The sequence below is a fragment of the Anas acuta genome, chromosome 17 (assembly GCF_963932015.1).
Source record: "Anas acuta chromosome 17, bAnaAcu1.1, whole genome shotgun sequence".
Lineage (NCBI taxonomy): Eukaryota > Metazoa > Chordata > Aves > Anseriformes > Anatidae > Anas > Anas acuta.
The window spans coordinates 3057769-3082900 of NC_088995.1; the positions used below are offsets into that span (position 1 = coordinate 3057769).

Here is a 25132-nt window from a genome sequence, read left to right on the forward strand (position 1 = left end):
AAAACTTGTTGGGAGCTTGAGACAAGGGGTGGAGGAAGAGCAGAGGTGTAATACTTGGCTTTTCTTTCAGATTATCTTCCAGATCACACCTCTGAATGTGACGCAATGGCTGATGGTATTGAAAATCTCACTACCTGTCATTCTGCTGGATGAAACACTTAAATACGTGGCCCGTAACTACCTGGAACCTGGTAAAGATAGTGTGCGGCCTGCCACCAAACCGTGTTCTTTGTCAGCATGCACCGAAGGAGTTTCCTGGCCGTTTGTGTTCATTACTATGCCCTTGGTTATCTGGCTTTACAGCACAGACACTAACTTTAGTGATATGTTCTGGTCTTGACTGACATGGTGACAGTTTTACATTGAAAGAAAAAGTTTAACTTAATCAATTTTTTTATTGTTTAGAGCAACTGTCTATTTCTGCTGAATTTTCACATGAACATATTTGCCGGTGATGGAGGTTTCATACTCTAGATTTTGGTTTTTTGCTTTTTCTGACTTCAGTGGGGGCAATATATTCCTCTTTTATACACAGTTAAAGTGTCCATTGACATGTACAGAGAACTAACACTATTTTATGCAATTTTTTTGTAGATGAAAAGCATGTACAGTGTTCTGTTCAATAGTCTATTCATCATGTAAAAAAAAAAAAGTAAATTTTTTTGAGCCAGCGGACACTATCAAACTAAATTGGCAGCAGATTTTAGGGAATGAATGTGTGTTGTCTGAAACTAAAAAAAAAAAAAAAAAAAAAATGAAAAAAAGCATGTAACTGTTTGTCTTCTGCATGATCATCCCAACTTAATTTGTCATACAGTCAGGTTTTATTTTTTTCATAAGCCAAACTTTCTGCACTGGGTAGAGAGTACTGCTACCTTGGTCAGGATTTCTTCTGTATCCCCTCTTCCTGCTCCCTTGCTCTTGGTTCTTGACTGTCCTTGTTTACACCAGTTTCTGTATGAGGTATGCCTAATCTTGCTCGTGCAGAAAATATCATTCCAGGTGCAGCCTGCTGGGGTTCTTCCATATTCTCAACACACAGTTTTTTTTTTAAAGATTATTTATTTAAGTGTCTATTGTATTTTTATTGTAACAGACCTTATTTTGCCAGTGTTGCCCATGATGCAGGGATAGGGAGGTTTTCTTCTGTCTACTTAAATCTAAACCAAGCCTTTTTAACCAACACAGTCTGTTTTAATTCCAAAAGAGCGTTTAAGTTGAGTTTTAATACCTTACTTACATGTGTCAGAACTTTTTTTTTCTTCCCCCTTTAAGATCAAAACTTGTAACGAGACCTGGAAAAATAACTTGCACTGCATAGCTAGAAATTGGATTTCCTACACTTAGGGCACTAATGCTAAGTTGTATACATGGAGTTACTCTGCTGGCCTGTTGTTACCTGACTTGAAGTAACAAGCTCGTGTGTGTGTTTTGTAAAATCTGTAAATAGCACATGACCAAATTGAACATATTGTATAGAACTATTTTTATTTTAATGTGGCACTAACCACCTTCATTATTACGGTAAATGTTAAAGCATGTTTTCAAATTCAGTCCTGTATCAACAACGTGTAAGTCATTAACAGTCCTAACTGTGGTGTTTTTCTCCAATGCCTTCCAACTTTCATCGACTAAAGTGAGTATTTCTCTTCCATTTCACCATGCCAGTGGTGACTTGCTGTAAAATAGCATATGCTGTATACATGTTGAAGAATAAATAGTAATTTCCTTCATTCCCATGCTGTGTTTTGTCAAATTCTGCTGTGCTACATTATTATCACCACTTTAGACTCTCGTTTTATGGTGTGAAGCTGAAATTACTGATTCTGAAGGTAAAGCTCTTGCTTTTGTTTTAGTGCATTTTAGAGCTTGTTTTAGAGCAGCCAGGAGCCTTAGTGTACCCCAAGATCCTACAGCTTTGTCTTAAGTTCAAGATAAAATTGGATAAATCTGTAACTTAAGACAATGACAGGTGTTTATATGAATGTTTAGTGTGCAGAACACTAGTACTCATGGTCAGGTGCTGGTTTACTCTGAGGTTTTGTCCTCCTCTGAGCACACCAGCCCTTCTCTAGGAATAATCCACACAGTGCTCAATGCGCAGGTGCTTCTCTGCTCCTCTTTGCAAAAGCAGCTTATTGTTTCCAATGAATGGAAACACTTTGAACAGTGGTCATACAAAAAGACAAAAGAACAGTCTTGGCTTCACAGGATAGTCTTTGAAAATTGTACGAGGGCCATAATGCCTTTGTTGAGTAGCAGGTGCTGTGTTATCTTGTGTTGGCTCGAAATCTGCTTTAATAACCAAATTCAAACAGCTTTCTTACTCCTCGTAGCTTTTAACTACCATTTTCCTCTCTGCTCTTTTAGAGCCAGCTGGAATCCAGTGAGCACAGATTAATTCTTTAGGTTTCAAGCTTTCAGATATACATGCCAGCCTCAGAATACAGACCTGATTTGAAAGTCCACTGCATTGCGAATACTCCCTGTTTATGTAAACATTGATATACTTTAACTGATGCAGAAGTGACTCAGGTAGGGGGAGATAGAAATGATGTAAGAGGTTTTTTGTAGAGCTGTAAGCGTTGAACTCGCTTGAATGCCCTCTATGTAAGGAGGAACCTGTCTTTGCCAACCTGGATGTTTTGCATACCACAAAACCGATGGCCAGCACCAGTCAGATGCTGTCTGAATACTAACTGAGCATTTTAAGGCTTGCTCCTGTTTCTTCAAACAGGAAACTTACAGGTCATGTAATTTAGAATTCCTTGAGATCAAAATATATCCACGTCCATTGTCATTTGTTGGAAACAATAGAATTGTGGCCAGATTTTTTTCAAGGGGGCAGGAATAGCCACTGAATCTTTGAGCAATGGCTCTGTGTAAACCTCCAGAGCTGTGCTTTTCTAAGCCATGTATGTGGCAGTAGTTGAGAGCAATTCTTGTACAGTTCTTTTCCTGTCTATTACACAAAATAATTCTTGTATACAACACCTTTCTCCCCATCTCTAAGACACTGAAGGGGAAAATGGATAAATTAAAATTCAGTCTTTGACACGTTCTGTTGAATCTTTGTCTGGCACACTCAGTTGTGTATGTTGAAGACAAATCTTGCTGAGGGCTCACTTCTATCAGTTATCTCAGGGTCTCACTTGCAGTAGGAGCCTTCTGTTTCTTGGAGTTTACCTTTGAAAGCTAGGCTGTTGGTGGGCGAATGGAGTGGCATTTATCCCTCCTGACTGCTTCTGCAACCTCAGGAGCCTGGTTTTGTAGGGTTTGCTTAAAGAGCCCAAGCAATCTTAACCTACCTTGCTTTTCTTTATTATTTTTAGATGTCTCCTGGTCTTGCTGTCTAGACCTCTTTGCAGAAATGGAGCAATAGGGTTCCCTATGATCAGTGCTTCATTATTGTTGGTTCAGTGACAATTGCTGTTATGCTTCAGTACTTCTGTTCTCCAGGTGTTGCCACTGTAAGATGCAGGCCAGCCTGGTGTGGTCTGGACTGGCCAAACATTAAGACTTACCATGTGCTTCTTCCCCTGTGGTCAAGCACCCAGCACTAAAATTGCTCTGCTGTGGGCTTTCAGGTTTTATTTCCCATCTCAACTTTAAGAAGATAACTTCATTCCTTTTGTTTCCCTTTGCTCTCTTGCTCTCATCTCACTGAGCTTCATCTCTCTGGTCTTCTGAATTCCTCACACCTTGCTTGTTTTCTAGCACGTGAGGGGTGTGTAAGATTAAATGTTGATTGTGACTGATGGTACCATATGTGAGAAACACCAGGAGGGATCCCAGCTTATGCTGGGAAACCAGTGGGTTTTGCTATGACAGCAGTGCCTCCTGAATTCAGTGTTCTGTGGGCTGGTCCAAAGCAGAGCAAAGAGGATGGTCAGGCAGCTGCAGTCATATGCCAGCAACATGAAGACAAGGGCTTTTATCTTTGTCATGCCCCAGGTGCTCTCAGCTTTCAAATGGCAGTGATTCAAAGTACTGGTTTTGAGCTGCACAATTCAAGCTGCTCCTTCTTGCCTGTATCCAGGCACTAAAATTAGTCCATGGTTGGTTTCTCAAAGCATTACCGCAAATAAATCAGTATGAAAGAAGCTGCAGAAAAATACATCCCAGTCTCTCACAGTGCTGCAAAGCTGATGGTTGTAGAGAGGCCGTTCTGGAGAAAGCTCATGGTAAGAAAATGAGTTCTTAATCTGATGATAAAATGCAGTACAGCAGTCCTCTGTCACTGTTCGAAGAACACAGCTGATGCACAGACTATATGTGGTAAACTGCTTAAAGATGGTTAAATTTGCTGAGATGAAGGGAGGTAAAAACTGATACAAAATTGTCTGTCTCTTGCACCTGTCTTGTTTACCTTCTTGCACTTCTAACCATTAACTGTTTCCCTAATCTCTGCTAATTACATCCTTAATTGCATTAATATTATGCATTCTCAAATCCTAGCAGGAGAGCCTAAATTTTAGTGTTAAGCAATGTTTTGAAGAGCCACCCTTTAGTTCTAGGCAATCAGAGTACACTTTTTCCAGACCCAAGGCTAACCTTACGCTGTATTTTAGGGGTAAAGTCCAGTAGTTATACTGTACTCTACCCTTTGCCTACGCATTAATCTGTGTAGTTTAATGACTTCTTCGGAGCTTTCCTACTGCTTCCCAGAATAAGCTGCATAACTTAAAAAAGGGACATTGTTAGGTCACTTCAGGGCCAAATGTGCACTATAATGCCTCAATTAAAAGAACACTCTTCAAGATTATTTATTTTAAAGGGGAAAAAAATAGCTCAAACTGGGTACTATAAGAAGCTAAAAGACAGACGAGTCTCCCTTTACTTTTTACTATTACCACTAGTCAGGCAAAGAAATGCAAACGCTATCCAAACATACCTCAATTCATCTTCATTTATGGTCTTCTGGAGAAGGTGCTGACTTTGATGATAAAGGGAGCTCTGCTGAATTCAGAAGAGCTGAGACATAATCCAGAGTGTCCTGGGCTTTAAGAACAAAGTAACCTGAGAGTGTCCCTTCAATGACAGAGCAGTTGTTATCAGACTTAACATTCTTTCTTCTGTCACTGTTGATCTTAGTCTTGCTTTTACAATGATACTTTGCATTCATCCTTTTATTAACTGTTTCCTTTTCTTTCTTTCCTTTTCAGCAATACTGGAGTAATCGCTTCCTAAACAATTTTGCAGAAATGTAAGGTTGTTTTGTTGCGTGCATGTGTTTTTAGCAACACATCTACCAAAACTTCTGCATGTATCATGTGTAAAGATTCTTTGCTTTCCCTAAAAACAAAACTCATTGTGTTCTCTGTGGAAGAAATGTGTGGTACCATTAGGACTTCAGATGTACAAATGTGCAATATAGTTACAGAATTGGAAACTCTCTCCAGAGAAGTTTGGGTTCTGTGCAGCATGGAGAAGAGTTTGTTTATCTTTGAACAAGAATCGCCGAGCTGTCAGCCAATTTTCCATATTCCTGTATGTAAAATGTCAGTTTATAAAATGTACAATATCAAAACTGCATGCCTTCGGTTGTAGACAAATCTCTGTATTGTATCATCCAAACATACTACTCTATAACAGCTTATGTACAATGCTATCCTATTTATAAAACTCATTGAAAAGATTACAGATGAATGTTAAACTGTAAGCCTCCAATTCATACCTTTGGATTTTTTTATCATGTGTGCAAATCAACCTGTTTTGCACTGTAATGTAACTTATTTAAATTTAAAGCAGTAAGACAGATGTTGGTGCAATACAAAATATTGTGATGCATTTATTTAGAAAGCAGCAAATGATTTAGCCAGTTACCACAACTGCATGTATGACCTTTAGAAGTTGTAAATAAGATCAGTTGTCTATTTACATGCTGACAGTAAGAAGCATCACACCTAGTTTCATTTGTATCAGGTAAATAAATTTATTCTACAATACATACTTTGTGTGTTATTTTATGCACTTTGTTTTCCGCAGGTACATGCGTACATACTTCAGCGTGCTCTTATATTAATGCCAGGATGACACATATTTGCACCAACAGCATTGCAATCTTTCCTTCTAGAACTATGCAGATGCCAGCTGCTCTTCCAGCAGTATTGACCTCCTCGCTGGTGTGACTTCCTCTGTCCAGGGGCTTGTGTGTGTGTTTAAGGGACACTGTCAAGTACTTTGATCACTCAATTTTTTTTAAAATGCTCCATTGTTTGTAAATCCCTCTGAGAAACTTAAAATAAACATTTCTTTCCCAACTACATCTCTATTTTTTGTCCTTTTCTATTTCCTAAATTGCCCCAGCCCTCAGTAGCTGCTGGCCCCTTCCACCTTCCATAGGCAGAAGGAAGATTAACCAAGAGTACATTTGCTACAAGCCATGACCAGCCTGCTTACAGCTGCTTTTGTTAGTCATGGCTTATTCCCTTCCTCAAGACTTAAGCAATTCTGCCGGTAAGCGTGCTGCAGCAGTGCAGGTCCCACCAGGTCACAGCATCAGAGCCCTCGTTACAGTGTTAGGCAAGGCTAAAGCACTCTGAAGGGTAAAAGCTGGGTTAGCCAAGTGTCCTGTAATGCTCTGCTCTGACTCCCATAAACTACGTTTTGTTTGGAGTAAGAGGAGGGAAGTAAGGGCACAAGCAGAGCCTCTCTAACTCTGCAACTTCAGCCAACTTCAAAGGGGAGTAATGCGTTTTAAATTAACTGTAATGCCTCTCCAACTAGCCCATGATACCAGCACAGCGCCAGCAAACAGCGTTATCCAAATTAGGTGACATGTCTGAGCCCCTTCAAACACAACAGCACGAGGTTTAAAAATACTAGAGCCGAATTCCGCGGCTGAGCTCCGCTATATGATGGTCGGCGCTGCATTAATACATAGGGCTGGAGGAGAAGGCTGCTTCCTACTATGGTAGTGTTGTTCCCAGCAAGCTGAGCTCTGCTCCTAACCTCTGGGCCAAGGCTGTCAGAACCGAGTTCAGCACAGCTTTTATCTGCAGCTGCAGCTCTTCCCTCCACCTTATTTATAGACCGGCTCCTGCGCACACCAACAGCACTGTCACCAAATAACCTCCCGGAGCTGCTCCCAGCACAGGCCAACAAACAGCAGCTGTCCATTACACTGCGCAGACACCTGAGCTAAACAATTAAAATCATTTGTTCAGCCCATTAGGGAAGAAACTGCCCCATTAGCAAACATCTCTAGGCTGGTGTTCAGGAAATGGTAAGAAAAACAAAGCTCTCTTTATCGACTACAGGCAGCTGAAGTCCAGTTTCTCAGAACACACACACACGGTGTAGCAACAGCCTGTAAAAGTTACTCCTGCTGCCCAGCTGAGCTGATGCCCTCTTTTCTACTTTCATAAATACTTGCCAGTCTGTACGTTTGGTTTCGGTGCTGTTGACAATTATATTAATTCGTTGTTCAGAAAACAGCTTCAGCTTCCACTCCGTACTGCTGCCACGGTGCGAGGATGGTTTCGGCATTTCTGCGTTGACAGCACAGCACTGGGGAGTGAACTGAGACCAAACCCTTAACTTAGCTTTAAACATTTTTTTTTTTAGTTATGATCTGCAAGCATAACTAGTCCCCAGATGAACTGCAAGCAGCACTTCTGGAGTAGAGCCACACAGAGAAAACTTTGTGAAGCTCAGTGGGTTGCTAGGTACTCAAGTGCGAGAGCATGTGGGGTAAGAGATGCTGAGATAAACAGCTTCATCGCCCCCCTCCTCCTCCTCACCTCGCTGCACAGCCCTGGCTCCAAAGCACTGCATGGATGGGCCCCACTCTGACAGCTGCGGAGGGAAGAGAAATGGTTCCCAGCACCCTCAGGAATTACGGGCAAATTACATCAAGCTCCAGGACAGGAGGCAGAAAACAGCCCCAGCTCCCAGCCAGGTGAATGTGACTGCGTAAGATCTGAACCCACAGCCACCCCCAGGCTGGTGGGTGAGAAATGAGGAAAGCACTTGGTAGAGGAGAAAGCTCATTTGTTTCACAACCTCAGCTCTGAAAAAGAGCCTCAGGAAAATCTACGGGCCGAGCCCACAGAAGCCGCAGAATGAAGAAGAGCATCCCACCCTCTGCTCAGCCTGCAGAGCCCTGAGCACCTGAAGACAGTTTTAGAACATTTCATCCCCAACGATTCAGCTGCTCTAAACCAACCTCTACCAGAGCACCACACACCTTCTCCACCACCGGCTGACTTCTGTCCCCAGCAATCTAACACAAGCCTGCTGCTGTGTCATTCGATGCCCAAATCAAAGATGCACAATCAATACCGAGGGGAACCAATCTAACTGCAGTCATGACCTCAGGTTCTGCTATCAGCCACAAACACCTCAGAAGCAGTTAACTGCAGCCCAGAGCTGAGGCTCTGCAAAGCCCGCGGGACGCTGCACAGAAAGCTCTAAGCTAAGTGGGGCAGCACCGAGAGCGGCGACCAGGGGCTGACATGGAAAATGTAGGTCAGCTCTACTGCTGCTGAAGAAACCCTGCAAGATCAGTAGTCACCAAGCTCGGAGTGCTCAGAAGCCTTCTGACATGGGTTTAGCAGGCTCAACTGTCTGCCTAACAAGGTCAAGGCCCCTGCTGTGTGTTTAAATAGAGAGAGAGGGACCCGAATTCATATGGTAAGAGTTATCTTCATCAGCCTCCTGGAGCAGCTTGAAGGGAATGCGCAAAATCATGAGAGCACCCAGAAACTTCCCTTTTAATTAGTGCTTCTGGAGGCTGTACGAACTCCCACTTGCACATAATCCTAGGAATAACACAAGATTTTGCTGACATCACCAGCTTTAAGAGAAGTAAAATTCTCTAGTCTTGCTCTTCAGCAATGGCCAGCCTCCAAGAGCTGCTTGGGGTGTCCAGCTCAGTGTTTCTCTGAGACTGAGCTGCCATAATCAACTGAAATAGACTTCAGAAACAACAACAAAATCCCCAGACCTGATAAGCCTGGGCTGCTATAAACCCATGCTATTTTTGCAGGTGGCAGAGTCAATTTTTCCTACCGAGGCAGGCAAAGAACACTGCTTTACTATTGGGGTGAGATAACATCAGAGGCTAACAATCAAGCTGCAACCAGCTCATGCATCCAGAACCAAGTCACACAGCTCCAGCGCATTGTGATTGCAAAACAGCGACGCTTTGGTCTCGCGCCTGTTCCTGCCCTGCCCTGCATTCAGTGAGGCACGACACCCCAGACAGAATTTGTAACTTAAAAGTCAGTTTATCTTATCATTGCCCTCCTGCAGGACTCGAGCACTAGCAGAGACCTTCAGTCGAGGTTTGAGACCAACCTTCACCAAGCAAAAGAGGGGCACAAAAGAAAAAGCTCCCACCACCCCTGAGCTCACTGCAATGTGTGTCCTTTCCGCCCCTGGAAGAACAAACTCGCTGTTTCTCAGGACATCACCACGAGGCTTTGTACCTTTGCTGAACTGCTAACACGAGAATCCACCCCCCCGTGCTCACAAACAACCGGCAGGTGCTGGAAATCTCAGCCTCTGCCAGGCAGCACTGACTGGGTGCGGACTGCTTGCCAAAACCGTGCTGCTCTTCAACACAGCTCCCAGGCATTTCACGGATCAAAAAGAAAACCAGAAGGAAATGGCTGCAGCATTGACTCAGTCTCCAGCCCATCAGACGATGCCTGCAAACCGCAGCTGGCCTCTCAGAAAACAAGGCCAAGCTCCCAAAGCACCCCGAGCCTGCTTTAACAAGTTCTCTGCCTTGCGGAATTACGGAATCTCCCAGAGCGACACTGCAGACATTTCCACGGACATCCCAGCGTTGTGTCAATCAGATTCCGCAATAAAACAGCAAAAAGCTGCATGTAACGTGCCAAAACTAGCCCAAAGAATGACTGTGTACACTGCACAGCACTAGATCTGTATCAGCGCATGGAACAAACAGAGGAAGGCGAGTGCTGCTGGTGGCTGCCCACAGCAGTGGGGAACGAGATGTTCCCTTAGTTTGGGTTGAGGGGCAGAGATAATAAAAGTGCTGAAGTAAAATTCAAGCACCTAAAGTCCTGGAAAATTCCTTTCTCCAGTTGACGCTGACCCCGGAGCACACAGACTCCCTGGGACACTTCTCTTTTCTTCCTGGAACTGCTCTGACACCTTACGCTGCCTTTCTGCGTGCGCTCGGAGCTGCACTGGTAAGACCAGTTTAGCATTTGGCTCTTCCTCTGCTAATCAGGTTCCACACGCTCATTAAGCAGTCCTCAGCCCGAAGCATGAGGGCTTTTTTTCTGACAGATGTATGCTGAAAGACTTAACACCATCCGGCCTTTCACAAAATGGAGTTGCTGTTGCCCTGCTTTTACAGCATAATGGGATTAAGAGCTCGCCTCCTCCCCTCACCAGCTGCCATTTGTCTTTGAAGTCCTCATCAGGACACTTCCATCTCAGTGAAAGCTCCACTGGCAACGTCCCACAGAACCACTCAATTCCTCTCCCTAGCATCCTAGTGAAAATGCAGCCATCACAGGGCTGGCACTACGAGTAATCCAGGGTTAGAAATAGGACACACGCTTTTCCCTTCCCTCAGGGCAGGGGAGATGAAGAGCAGCCTCACCTGCAGCAAGCAACATTTCCCTTCAGGCCATGCCCAGGAGCTTTGGGAGTTTCCTTCCCAAGGCCAAGAGCCCAGCAGCAGGTGAGGTTAGCCCCTGTGTGTGTCTCGACACCCAAGTAAGGCCAGATGGTGAACATTCTTCCTTCTGCCCTTTAAAACCTCTGGATTGATGGCACGGATGGTAGATCACAGCACAAAGGGAGATCAAACCAACCTGCTTCCTATGTGCTGTTTTCAGACAATAGAGGCAGCAAGAACAAAAGCTGAAATCAAAGCATGGCACAGGAAGAGTTCAGCCCCTTTTGCAAAAACTCAGATATTTCCAGGGATGGACTGTTACTGGGTGGAAGGTCCTTAAACCTTCTTAGAGCCCAACATTTTGGTAAGGGAAGTGAACATTCAACAGAATCCTGCAGCCTTATCTAATTGTCTGAGTTGCAGTGTGACATCCTCTGCAGAACAGTGGTTAGCTGGAGCCACCTTCCTGCCTGCCTATTAAAAGCTGTCCTAGCGAGCTGAGGAAACATTAAAGTCCACCTCCATACACAGCTTCTCCTCTTGCAACAATCAGCAGCAGCAGCAGAATCCAGCAGTTATCCAGGTCAGCTTGAATTTACACTAACATAGGAAGGGCTATTTTTCAGAATAATGCCTGATTTTCCCCGCATTAAACAGATATTTCAGCAGATGAGACAACTGAACTTACAGAAGGCACGAACTGCATGATCCAGGCCAGTTTGGAAGTCGCCTGCATTCCAGATCACTCAGGTCTACCAGACTGACTGCCCGCTCAGTCCACACGAACGTTGCCTCCTTCTTGGTTCCACTGTGGACCTAAGGAGGAAAACCAAAACCTGAGGTTAGGCTTTCTGCCAATTTGGTCTGCCTGCAGCATCACTGGCTACCAGCCCATCAAGTATTCCAAGGCAGAAAAGCTCCTCAGTCACTGACTGCAGATACTCGCTGGCTTCCCAGCAGACAGGCTTTGCAAATGTTTATTCCAAGAACCATATGGACTGCAGCTTACCCAGACCAACCAGGGTAAAGAAGATTCATATCTGCATGCTGCTGTTCTTGCTCTACTGATGTCATCACGCTGAAGTTTCCTGGAAAACCGCTCAGTATCCAACAAGATGAAGCCAAGTTACCAGCTTCAGCTCTTCAGACCATACTACACATCGAGGGAGAACACAATATATTAGGCAATAAACATTAGGCAAATAGCAGAACAACAGAGATCTGATAAATAGTTCGGGGAAAGAGCTGGCATCTTAGTGACCTTTACAGCAATGCACAAGCAGTGTGCTGTCTCTCCAGCCAACACAGGAATGGAGTCTTTTGTGCCGCCAGATTGACCCAAGCTCTTGGATCAGATGCCAGCATACAGATCTCACCTCTGCCAACTGCTAAACCCTCCCAGCCCAGGGAGCCCAACCGGGAGATGTTCCAAGCCATCAAAACCCCTCGTTAGCTGAGCATCGTGTGCTGCTGCCTGCCCGTCAGGCGGCTTTGATGTAATTGGATTTTCTGTTCTCTGTAAATATTTTAGAAATTGTCAAGTCCAAGTCTCAGGATGTGGGCTTTTTTCCCCTCTTTTTCCTCTAGACAAGCATTCTGAGGCTCACTGTGCTCTAAAACAGACAGCTGACATTTAAAAAGAAGCAAGTTGAAGTGACCAAAGGTAAAACTTCAGAATGCAAAGTCACTGTTTCCTGCCAGGCCACGCACTGGTTAAAATAACATAGTCAGAACACAAGCAGGACAGCCAGTTCAGCAGATGTCATCTATTGTCCTTTAAGAAACGGTACTGCTGTCCTTTAAGAAACGGTACTGCCTGTGAAGGGACAGATGTACAAAACCCAATCCTTTTTAAAATCTGTATGTCAGGAATTATACTGCTGTTGGTAGATCCCCAAACCATCTGCATGCATCAACATTTTGATAGGCGGACAGAGAAAGAAAGAAGAGGAAACTGATCTCCAAACTTACGAAGCCCTTTGCCTCTCCCGGGAGCTGGTTGGGAGCAGGGAAGCTGTTTGAAATGGAGGCTTTTACAATGTAAACATCTGTCAGTGACTCGCCATGGTGAAAGCTTCCCCTGCACATTCCATATAGAGTATTAAACAGCCATTAGCATTAATGTTAGCTAAGTGTGTGCAAGGCTCAAGACAGCAAGTGAAAACATAGATCATTCCTTCTGTTTTGCTGTCATCAACAGCAATCGACGTGGACTAGCCAAATAGCTTTGCTTAATACATAGATATTGGACATTGTTACAGTGAAATCCCCCACACGAACAGTTTATTTTTCACTGAGCTGTGTTTGCACCAGAATACACCCTTCTTTTTCTGCACCCAAACACCCAGCTCTGTGTACTCTCTGCCTCCTTCTGACCAGCTTCCAAATGACATCTTAACCAGTCTGCCAGTTCTGAAAACAAGCAGAACTGCAGGAGCAGCAGCAGCTGCCCAGTTCTCTCCCTTTCCACACCATCACACCATTATTCTTCCTATCTTGTCATCCTTCCCTCCAAGATCTGGTCACTGGACCGTCACAAACCTGTTAATTATCAGCAGGGCCTTAGGCAAAGCTCCTACACAGCAATTCAACAGCAACACAGCTCCCAGCTCCCTCCTCCTCGATATCCTTGAACCAAGCAGCCTTTTGTGGGGCCACGAAGCAAGCAGATAAAAAGTAAAATAAAAATAAATAGGATGGGAGAGGAGTGTGAATATTTCTGAGGGAATTTCAGGAATCTTGTTACAGGATTACTTTTCAAACCATTACCCAGGCAAAACGGGCAGTACGGGAACACGACTGGTAAGGGAGTAATTCCTTAAGCTCACACTGAATCCTTTCTATGAAGTAACTATTGCAAAAGTGACTACAGTGTAATTGCTTTTTACTGGGTACTACATAAAGTTGTACCAACGTACTAAATTTAATCCCACCTAAGGACACTAAATTTAAAACCCCTGGAGTCTGCATTAATTTAGATTTATTTTATTTTATTTTTAATATTTGGCTACAATATACCTGTGTAACTTGAAACCACAACAGTACAACGTAGCCTTTGAGATTTCTTTACATCTGAGGTCTGAATGAAGAAATAGGGTTTGCTGGATAAAAAAATATTCCTTGCCTCTATCTTCGACAGATCAGTTTCCACATCACTGAGCTTCTGAAAAGTAAGGATAGAAGAAAAGAATCACTACAAAAAAAAAAAAAAAAAAAAAAAAAAAAAAAAAAAAACAGGCCTAATAAGACAGTTATTGAAAAAAAAAGCCCTAGTTAATCAAAAATCTCTCCGTAATCAGCAGTAACAGAAAAGGAAAAAGCGCCTCAATTAGACAAAAACATTTATATTGGCCACCAGTCCTCATTATTTCTGCTTCACAGTTCTTAGATTCTCAAGATCTGGAAATCAGAATTCTAAATACTGCCAGTATTTTAGTTGTTATCAGCACATCATAGAAAGCACTGGCAAGTCACTTGCTACAGAACATATATTATTTAGATAATTCCTAGCCACATCATTGATGCATGATACTTTTCGATTCCATTAAATTAAGACTCATCCCCAAGCCTATGTAAAGGCTTTAGATTTGAAGAAATCCCATCCCCTTATATCACTTCTCTATCTTGCCTATCATAAAGCAGGCAGGAATTAAGAACCTGTTAATGACATCTGTGATTTAAACGTCAAACAGCTGTCAGGATTTCAAGCAATCACTCTGTCCTTACCCAACCCAGAGACTAGCACTGGCAGATGTGTCAGTGCTGTAAAATACAACTGGATGGCAACAGCTTCTTGCCTCCCCTAAGAATTGCTTCATTTCTGGGAGCTTACATCACAGATTTGACACAGCCTGAACTTCAGGTTTTGGCTTTGTGATTTTTACTTCTAGCGTGCAGAGCACATGATTAATGGACAGAATGAGATCAACTACACAGAATTAGCTAATTGTTCCAGTCTCTAAACTAGAATACCAGTAACTAAATTTGAGTACAAGATTTCTGCAAAACCCGAGATCACGTTCTAAAAGTAGAGCACTAATGAAGGCTCATTAATAGGCAAGAAAAACCCCTTTAGAATTCTCAAGCTAGTGCTAAGTACATCTATCTACATAATCTCAAATGCTTTGGCACATATGACATTTTAAAGTTCCTTATTCTCTACAATTAGATACTACAAAAATAGTACAATTACTAGCAAAGACTACAAACAAGTGATATAATCCTAATACACCAGGTCCTTACAGAAGCATTATTTACAGGTATCTTTTCACTGGAATTTTCACTTTCAATAAGGAGTAAAATTCTCAGAAAAATAAATCAGCAAGGATTTCACTCCATTTTGACAGCTATCTTAAGGTGTTCTCTGGTGTACCTGGGCTAGTTTGCTAAAGCTGCACATAAGGACACTGTTTGCTTCACAGCATGTTCATTTATCTTGTCGTTTCACCTCTATCCTACAAGAGGTTATCAGGTTATCTACAAAAACACTACAGAATGATTTAGTAAAACTGTGGTTCTCAGCCTTCCTGTTCTATGCAAATGTTGTTTCAGAAAAATGTGTAAGAGTAGTGGTTTCCACCTGTGATTAATGACTTATTTCAAGGAATCATTAGAACAAAAAGGCCAAGCAGATCACAAAATCTACATCATGTACCTCATATGCTTCTTTCATCAAAAATTAAATTTGCCTGTTCTTCAGTTTAATAACATTAAAAATTACATTCTTTCATCTACAATGGATGTTTGAAATAACAAAGCTAATGAACCTTCCTACTTTTCAGACATGGAATACAATTTGATGAAACCTTGAGTGTGAAGAAAACACAAGGGAGGTGAAAAAAGAAAAAATGCTTTGAATTTGCTTGTACGTGTATACTTTTTTCATCAGACAGCAATAGTATAAACACTTAGGTTCTTCATTAAAGAAAAAAAAGGGTTTCAGGCCTCTCATACACCAGAATGCAATTAACAAAGTGTTCACTAACTGAAACACAGCCATTTGGTGAATTTATTTAATTAAGGAGCAGTCACAGTTTATGCCAATTCAATCACCAAGATAGCAGCGTTCTGTTCTTTTCTGTTCTTCCCATATATTCTTCAATTAAGCATAGCTCAGCTTGATATTTTGGAAAGTCTAAAGCCCCTAGAATTCCAGAGAGAACACATACCTAGATGTTTGTTTTTTTAAATGGATAAACTATTAGACTCCCTTTATAAGATGTGACATAAAAAAGTATTTTCAAAATAGACTACGATAGGAGTAACTGCCTAGTCTCTTTGTTGTGCATTTTTCTAATTCATGTAGTGCATATTACAGAGGAAAAGAAATTTTACCCTTATCTGCATTGTACTTCTACGATTAGGGAGAAACTTGTTTTCCATCTCATGTATTTGTAGCAAACAGGCATTTTTCCTCCAGCTGATACTCAGAACTACTTTTTAGTCTTGTAATAAAGTCTGTCTGCTCCAGCATAACTGTGGTAACAGAATAAATACAAAAGGAATTAAATTGTCAAGATAAAAAGATGTTTTCGTAAGACTAAGGAAATCAGAGCTGTAAGAAAAGTAAGAGCACAAAGTAATTCCTCCTCCCACACACCAAGCCCACAGAATTGAAAGTTTCTGGATTACACGACGAAGCTCACCCTGGAAGAGATGATGCTGAGGAGAGAACGTTGAGAATCTGTAATAAGCAATGTAACTTGGCTTCAAAAGGTGATGGAAAACACAAGAATTCAAACATTATCTCCCAACAGGAAGTATCTAAACATGGCAAAAGCAAGACAATACATACTTGTATAATTTTAACATTTTTACAGTAATGCATGTGGAAAGGGATGAATTCTTTTTATATCATTTTAATTGTCATTGCTGTATGCTGAATGTGAAGTGCTTTGAGTCACTGATGAAAAACCATTTAGTAACATTCTGAAATAAAACTAAAGAGCATTTAAAGAGCATTTAAAAATAAATGTTAATGTACAGACTTTATGTGATTACAGAGTTCAGTAAGGATTGGGCAAACTGCCGTAATTCTCCACCATTGGTACAATTCTGTAGACACAGAAATCGGTCAACTACAAAAATGTCCTCCTAGACAATGCCGAGTGGCGTATCAAACGTCTCCTTTACAGCACACAGAAGATAAAAAGACATGCCTTATAAAAAGACAAATTAATTCAACAAACACAGCAAGAGAAAAGTGCTGCTTTCAGCCACACCAAAGCAACTCCTCCAGACTTCAACAGGAGTGTGAGCCCAAAAGGTAGCATACAAACAAGGGAACATACAAACCTTTTTCACAAAGGAATACAAACCGCTGTATTTACAAATCAATCAAGCACACTTAGCCCTGAACACAATTTAGACAGTTCTCATCATAAACAATAGGCTTATTATGCACTTTAGATTCTATAATGCTTCTAGTTTTAGCAGGGATTTTTTGAAATTAAAAGTTGCAAATAACCTTCAGTACAGTTAATCCCTTATACTTAATAAATAAGAAGCATTAAGAATCTTCATGGCACTGAGATGCATAGAACTATAAATGGTTTCAGAGTCTATAAAAAAAAAAAAAAGTCTTCTGTTACTGCAAAAAAAATAGCTGAAGTTCTTCAAAGAAGAATGGCCCCGGTGGTATGTTCATGTGCCAAAACAAGCCTCAGTAAGAGAGGCCATCACTGCATGCCAAACCACTGTTCTTGATCTGCCCACTGGGCTGCTTCACTATCACTGCCTTCCAAGTCCCCCTCTTCCCCACTTCCCTCCATATCATCCACATCTTCTTCCTGGGTTGCATCTGTTGGGCTTTCCTCTTTTTCCATTTTCTGCATTCCTTCTAGTGACTTCTGATCATTTGGATCCAAACTGAGGGAAAAGAAAGGAAAAAAAAGCATTGACTTAAAACTTAGTATTTTTTTTTTATTATTTGTAATGCAATCATAAAAAAAAAATCATCTTGTTTTGTGCACTTCCTGTTTAGCACCACCAAGAATTTCAAATTAGTAGATGCAGCTTCACCTCAGGCTGACAATAACACCAAATATTACATCTCTATACAAAACCATTTTGAGCCTCACGAATGCACTTCTCTAAACATCACGCTCTTTAAGGAAACTTAGTCAACTCCTTCAGACAACACTAATTATAAGAATGTGGAAGTAATAAAGATTTAAATGACTATGACTAAACGCATCATTTACAAGACAAAAATAGCTGATCCATTTACGCAACACGAGTTTATTGTGGATGTAATGTGCTAGATTTAAGGTAAGTTTAACTTTTTGAAATTGAAATATGTAACATTTAACATAACTTTATAAGATAACATTTAGGTTCTTTATTGAATCACCTATTTAAATTTACATAATAGCTCGTGCTCATAGAGCACCTTCTATTCTAAAGGAACAGATCCTAAAGTTGCCAATTTAATAATAAATACAAAAATCCACGCCTTAATCTTTTCATCAGTAAAGGAGCTGTACGCCTGGTGACATGTTTACTGTTAACACCATCCCTAAATTTTGCACTTCTCAGTTCAAAGCCTTATGAGCAACTAATTCATTATCAGGTCATGTTGTGTTTCTGTTTTAAGGGAGAATGATGTAGAGCTATCTCTGATGCATGCCCTAACCAATTAGTGACTCAATGCTCAACTTTTTACTTGGAGTTGATTATGGATTCTTATAAATACGCTGCAACCTTGGAGTCTCTGGGTTACCTTAGGGCAATACTGTACTGGTCCATAGCTTCCTGGTATTCATTGACAGCTACAAGAAAGTCTCCAAGTATTCGATGCAGAACACAGTCACTCTGATTAGCCAGCGCGTTCCTCAGCAAAGCAATTCCGTCTTCATACTTTTGTTCTCTACCTGTTTATTTGCAAAACTACAGTTTTAATTAATAGTTTAGACAGATCTATAAAAGTCAGAGTGTGCAGTAAAAGCCATCACAACATGAAACTATTTTTTCCCCTCAGAAGTGACAGCATGAAGGATAGTAGTAATATACTTTCTGTAAGCAGTAACTGCTACACTCATGACTACGTATACTTTGAAATCAAAACATTTTGCCTGCAATTGTTTTAAGTGCTGCAATGTCAGTTGCGAGATGCAATTAATTCTTGTTCTTTTCCCTTCAGAATAGAACTGACAACCCCCTGGGCTGCAGCATCACCGTCACATTCCTTGCATTGATGAGGCTGCATAATACTATAAAACATAATTAATATTGTAAGTAAGTTGACATGGAAAAAGTGAACTTACTAAGAAGTTCTGCTTTCTTTACCACAGCTTTAATGTAATCAGGTCTTTGTGTCAGCGCTTTGTCCAATAACGTTTTTGCTTTTTCCTGTGTGACTGGATCTTCAAGACAGACTGTTGCTAACAAAGTGAGGGTCTGCGCGTTTGCTCCCAGAGTTTTATACACATTATTTGCCATAACCATAGCTTCTCGGATACTGTTAGATGCTAGGTAACATTCGATGAGACCTGATGATGAAAAAGGAAAACATTTTAGCATTACTTTTAACTCTGCAAGAAAATCCATATTCCTCTGAAAATATATCTTTATATCTTTTCTTAACTACTTGCCATATAAACTTGTTCCAATTTAGGAGACAGTATGACAAAATGAAGTTCCCAGTGCAAATAACTACACAGTTCACATTATCATCTGAAACTGATTTTCCCAAAACACCCAAGTCTCTTTATAGCCAGATTAAAGAATTTAAAAACAAACATCTTTTTTGAAAATCGTTCTTATAAATACACATGTTCTCTATTATCTCTCATCTAACCACTTTTCATAGAAATGTATAGTTTTGGGGGTAATAATAATGTACTTACAAGAAAGTCAGCCTGAGGAAAAAAAAGAACTCCTGTCTATTTTCTTGTTTGATAACAACAACAATCATCACCACCACACCAATGCTATCTTTCAATAGCTTCACTTCACTCACCTTCATAGCAATCCAGCCTGCAAGGTGCAAGACGTATTGCTTCACGGAAGTGTATTATTGCTTCCTGTACCCGGCCCATGTTCCTAAGAGCAGCTCCTTTCAGCAACAGAGCTTGAACGCTATTACTATTAAGCTGGATAGCTTTGGCTCCTAAATATAAGGCACGGGAGTATCGTTTACTATAGAAACTATGACACCTACGGAAAGACAAGATGGATTGTAAACATGTACTGCCTGCACACATTCACTGAGGCTTACAAGAGAGAGGGAAAAAAAAAGATTACAAGCAACTGTTGAGCTTCTTGGGTTTCAAGTTAAAAATACATGTTCAGGTAAAAACAAACTTCTTTTCAAAAGCTAAAAAAAAAAAAAACATAAACAAGCAAAAATCAATATGAATATTAAACATTATAGCTATTTAATATATCATTACTCCTGAACAGGTATAGTAACTCAAAGAGGTTTAGACTTACTGAAAACAACCAAAATAGGTATTTATTACTAGCTAAAGTTACCCCAAAACCAGAACACAAAGGTTAGAAAAGCACCCCCTGTACAAAAAAAGCTGAATCCACTCTATCAGCTGTAATCCACCTCATGCAGCAAATCAAGAGGGTCATGGTAAGAAAGGAAAGAGAACATCTTACCCAGACACCACCCAGGGTTCTGCATGCTGATCAGAAATATTGAAGAGACGGCAGCCCAAGTTCTCCACATCCTCCAGACGACCTTCCCGTGCCAATAAATAACCATATACATCCATTCCTGAAGCAAAACATTTGAAGGTCAGTCATCAAGAAACGGAAAACTCATTCACAACAAGAAATAATAAAAACAAACTTCTTAAATTATTTTTAATAAATGCTTCTTTGGCAAACCACATGAATGGCTACACTACCTTTTAATTTTAAATGACTGGCAACACAAACACCTACTCTGACCTGTGCAAGTACCAGCAACTGGTCAATGTACACAATTTTGGAGTGTAAATTCTGAATTGAAAGCCAGGTAAAGCAATATTCAATATTCTAATGAATGTTTGTTTGCATGTATCTGCCACTCTAATGTTACTCACCAGATCATTACACTAAGTAAACTTTTTTTTTTAGGATTTACTCACCTTTTATTAGGTAAGGATCCAGCATTTGTGCTTGTTCAAATTTTAGAATAGAGTTTTTATTATCTCCAGCTCTGAAATACAGGTCTGCTAAGCTCCCCAGTAAATCTACATTATCCCGCAGCAATGACTTTTTCTCTAAAGAGCTTTAAGAGAAAAGAAACAGCTGTTATTAATACAATGTAATTTTAATATAATTATACATAAATATAAAATATAATTTGATTACATCATGCTCTTTTCAACTCTTACCAAATGGTATTGATTGCTCTCGTGTTATCTCCAGTATGCACAAAAGCATATGCCTTGATCCACACTGAAAGCCAGTCCAAGTTAGGAATACTCTGAATTACATTCATCGTCATGGAGGCCACTTCCGCACCTTTCACCGACAGTGAGAGCAAACCTATTCAGAAAGATACAAAAATTAATTTATTAAGTCAACATAAACCACATTAAATACAAATTAACTGTCCGAAGACCAGAAACTCCATCCACTGACAAGCACAAAGAAGCAGTTTGTCACAATGTTCTTTATAATTTCCATGATGCAGGCATTATATATTATACACAAATTACACTGAATTACCTGGTCCTAAATTTAACTCAAATTATAATACTTTTTAGTGCTGAACTACTTACACTACGGAGAAACCTACCTAGTATGGCATCAAGTGCTAACGGGCACTGTCTCAGTACTTCTTTGTAGCTTGTAACGGAGGAACGTTCTTGACCTGCTTTCTTGTACAGATTTGCCAGCATCATGTTGATCTGCAAGGAACACAAATGGCAGTAGTGTCAGGTACAAGAAAGAAGAAATCCTCACTAAGAAAAGGACACAACTTTGCCTTCAAACATGCTCCCTCCCTCCTGTTTTTGGCAGAAGTTATAATTGCCAGCTTTTCTTCTGAGATCATTATAACATAATGTATACTATAAAATTAAAATCGATTATTCTGAGTCCTAATATAAAATTTATATTCTTCTGTATTGACATAATACATCTTGAAATCTCAGTATTTTGCACATATGATGTCAAAATAGGGCAAACATTTACATATGATGTCAAGAAGGACCTGTATATTTTTTGCATTAACTTTCAGTGCACATCTCTGATCAACAGAAGTTTCCAAGTACTTAGGAAGGCAGAGAAAGTTTCCATTTAGCTTCTGAATAAAGTCACGATTGATGAAAGAACAGAAATTGTTTGTGCTCTACACAGCCCAATTAGTTTTCTGCTACAACACTTCATTTCACTAGTGTGTATAAGTTAAAAGCTTTCTTTCCTTAATCTTTTCTTCTTCTTCTGCTCTGTAATTTGGTCTTTAGACAGAACACCTATACATTACCCGAGCCTAAGCCACATACACTGCTTTAAGATAAAATATAGTTGATGCCTTTATCTTTTAAGCCTTTATGACATAACAGAGCCAGAAGGCACAGACTCAACATATTTAGCACTGCAGTCCACAATGGGATCTAAACATTTAGCATCTAAACTGTTATTAAGAAGGATGGAATGAATTGGAAAGACGGAGCATTGGCATTCCTTCTATTTGCCAAAGTCTTCATCCTTCCAAGCATCTCACGTTACTCAAACTCTACAATACAAAATGATGTGCTACTCCTTATACATTCTGGACTCGGGAACATATTAAAACACTTGCTGAACTTTAATAATCATAGTTTAGCAAGTTCAACTGACTGCCTAGGCTACAAGTGTCTACCCTTCAGCTCCAGCTGGTGACAGAATGCCTTTCCTGTCCAGCAATACACAGCTTTTTGATGGAAGTTAGGACTCTGCCCAGCTACATCCACAAAATAAAGTACGGCACGTTAAACCTGTACTTGACTCTCACTTTTCGAGCCCCACCTCAAAACCAGAGCAAATTATTTGGTTATCTCGCACTCACTTGCTAACTTGCTGTAACTCAACAGTTTACAATCATATGAACTTTTTTCCTGGTAGAAGTGACACGCGTTTGTTGAGAGTAACCACGCTTTCCCCTATGAAAACTACTCATGACTACATCCAAGAAAGAATGGACAATGGATGTATGATACAGATTTCAAGCTCTATTATGCTCAAAGAGTACACTGCTTTACTGACCTAAGGATTAGAAATACACTGACCAAGGACTTGTGACAAACATCTGCCAGAACAAACCTTTGGGGTTCTCTGTCTGGAAGGAATCCCATCCAGAATAGCAATGGCATCTTTATCTTGCTTCAGCATTGTATAGCATTCAGCCATTTTATATTTCACTTCAATTTCAGACGGTAAACACTGAAATAAAACACAAACATTAAAGCACATTAGAGTCACATAAAAAACGTAAGTAACATCCCCTCATTAAACGTTTACAGCATGTTAGAAAAGTCTAGTGCAATAAAGTTAAAAATGCAACTGACTGTTGGTTCTCATGTCTTCAAAAAATATGAATTGCATGTATAAAAAACTCATGTTCCAGGACCATATTAAGGTTTTCATTAGAAAATAAGTTTATTTGACATGATAAATCCACAATTTAACACTACATCATCCAATCAGTAACATTAACTGAACAGAGGGGGGCTGATCACTTCATGCAGCACGTTAGTCAGTTTTTAAATACCTGGCTTTGGGGGGTTGATGCAGCATTCCCAGTAGAAGGTCTTACTTTTGAAGTTTTACTTAAAGCCTTTTTCTGCTGCAAGGCCATCGTGTACTTACTGACAGCATTTCTATATTCCTTATCATGGAAAAGAGAATCCGCGTGATATACGAGGAGTTGGTATTTCTGAGATGGTGAAAACAGTTCCCTAGGAAAAAACGCAAACAGACTGAGTTCAGCTAAGAGCCAAAGGGATTCCAAAGCATGTGAAGCTTGCTTTGTCTGCCTTCAACTCCCAGCTGTTGCTGCTCCCTTGCTGCACTGGGAGGGCCCCTGGGTAACAGGTACAACCCCTCACAACGATGAACTGCGAGGATTTCAGAAGGGGATTCCGGCGTTAATTACTACCTCAAACAACTCTTTGGGGAGTTAGGGAGAGCCCTAACACTGAGCCCTCCTCCTCCTCCTCCTCCTCCTTCTCCTCCTCGCCTCCTGCCCCCAGGCTTCCCGCGGGCCCCCCCCTCAGCCGCCGGCGGGAGGGCCACTCACGGGTTGTTGCCGCTCATCGTCAGGAGAAGCCCGCTGAGGAGCCGCACGTTAGAGTGGAGCCCGGCGGAGGCCATCTCCCGGACGTGCTCCACCACGCTCATGACGGCGGCGGCGGGAGGGCACGGCAAGGAGAAACGGGGCCGGGAAGGGACCGAAAACAGACCGGGAGAGGACAGTGAGGGGACTCGGAAGGGACCGGGGCCGCCGCCGCCGCTTCAAAATGGCGCCGCCGCAGGCCCCTCACACGACGCCGCCTCCGCCGCTGCCCTGACAGGCGCTCGGCGGGGCAGCCCGAGGGCGGGGCCAAGGCCCCCCGATAGCTCCGCCCGCGCAGCGCCGCCTTCCCTCAGTCGGCTGAGGGGCGGGCGGGGGACGGGAACGTGGAGGTTTGCCTCAGGCTGGGCACTGTGTCGTAGGGGACTGGAAGAGGACTTCCCCAGCTCAGCAGTGTTTTGTGTAAAAAGATTTAGATTCTGCGTTTGCAGAGCTCTTAAACCTAGCCGTTTTTCTCTCAAAACCGAATTTTCTCCCCAAACTTCATTAGCTGTTGGCTGTGGCAGCTAAGTGTGACAGAAGTCTCAGAGGTAGCAGAGGTTCTGCCTGTAAAAATAGACAACTGAGAAGAAAGACCCTTCAAAATCCAGGTTTCTTCTCGGACACAAGCAGAAGAAATGCTTTAACTTGTGCCACCATTAACTATGAGGCATGAACTGCCTCTCACAGGGGTTGACCTCCCACAGCAATAAAATAAAACAGACATGTTGGGATTTTTTTCTTTCATCAACTTAATTTTTTTCCACTCCCTTTTCTACTGTGAAAGGGAGTAAAACGTGTAAAATATAAAACATGAGTATTCCACAAGCATTACTGCCACCAACAGCAGGAGGAGCTGTCAGCTCAAGGCCACCACAGCTCTCAGTGACTGCGCCAAGCAGCCCAATGTTAAGGAACACCAAGTGTGTTGGTGCTATATGGTGGCAATGAAACAAGCATTGCCACAATGTTTTGCCACTAACTGCAATTTTCTGTTTAGAAAATAAAACAAACTCACATTTGCAGATCTTCAGGAAGCCATCAGATTGATCAAAACAATTTTTGCTACTATCGTGCTCATTATGTTTGACCAAATCTGCCATCACAAAGGCAGCCTTGGACTAAGTTGTATGTAATCTGCCTGCATTACTCTTTGAAGATGTTTTAGTACAAGGAAGCACTGCTCTGAAAAAGATGTTAAATAATCAGGACGTTGCTGGAGACCATAGCCCCTGCATTAATCTTGTTTATAATACGAATGATTCACTTCTGATTAC

The 25132-nt window shown here is 41.3% G+C and overlaps 2 protein-coding genes across 10 annotated transcripts in view; one reads left to right on the forward strand and one right to left on the reverse strand.

Annotated features, from left to right (window-relative positions):
• The window catches only part of ATP2A2 (ATPase sarcoplasmic/endoplasmic reticulum Ca2+ transporting 2), a 45354-nt gene extending 39086 nt beyond the window's left edge, over positions 1-6268 (forward strand). Inside the window, exons 20-21 of one of the 3 annotated variants that reach the window (XR_011088634.1) lie at positions 71-1636; positions 5166-6268. Coding sequence is in view for 2 of the 3 variants with exons in the window: in XM_068654430.1 (XP_068510531.1) it covers positions 71-340 (270 nt within the window). In the remaining variant the exon portion in view is untranslated. Of the gene's footprint in view, positions 1-70 lie in introns of all 3 variants that reach the window. The other 2 variants (XM_068654431.1, XM_068654430.1) reach the window with 2 other exon arrangements.
• Positions 733-24120, reverse strand: ANAPC7 (anaphase promoting complex subunit 7). 7 transcript variants are annotated; one of them, XM_068654444.1, is made up of 15 exons: positions 23823-24120; positions 23295-23481; positions 22847-22966; positions 21339-21450; positions 20932-21085; positions 20683-20825; positions 20210-20327; positions 19563-19759; positions 18868-19092; positions 18324-18474; positions 16249-17470; positions 15938-16078; positions 13622-13766; positions 11613-12683; positions 733-11419 (listed from the first exon to the last, which is right to left on the reverse strand). In XM_068654444.1, the coding sequence occupies exons 1-11, from the start codon at positions 23921-23923 to the stop codon at positions 17281-17283; spliced, it is 1698 nt and encodes a 565-aa protein (XP_068510545.1). In that variant the 5' UTR covers positions 23924-24120; the 3' UTR covers positions 733-11419; positions 11613-12683; positions 13622-13766; positions 15938-16078; positions 16249-17280. The 7 variants fall into 7 exon arrangements, with proteins under 7 accessions (XP_068510545.1, XP_068510541.1, XP_068510544.1 ...); XM_068654440.1 differs by having other exon boundaries at positions 11613-11756; positions 12575-12683; positions 15938-17470; XM_068654443.1 differs by having other exon boundaries at positions 733-7524; positions 11292-11419; positions 15938-17470.
• Positions 24121-25132: the final 1012 nt, after the last annotated feature.

What these genes read in the sequence shown, in the direction of transcription:
- ANAPC7 (XM_068654445.1), bottom strand. Translation starts at nt 23,923, where the DNA reads ATGAGCGTGGTGGAGCACGTCCGGGAGATGGCCTCCGCCGGGCTCCAC. An exon ending in AAAGAAAGCAGAACTTCTTA is followed by an intron (nt 18,475 to 18,867) that starts GTAAGTTCACTT and finishes GCAAATAAACAG; the next exon opens with GTAGAGAACAAAAGTATGAA. An exon ending in CAGTACAGTATTGCCCTAAG is followed by an intron (nt 17,471 to 18,323) that starts GTAACCCAGAGA and finishes CTTTTCCCTCAG; the next exon opens with TTTGGATCCAAATGATCAGA.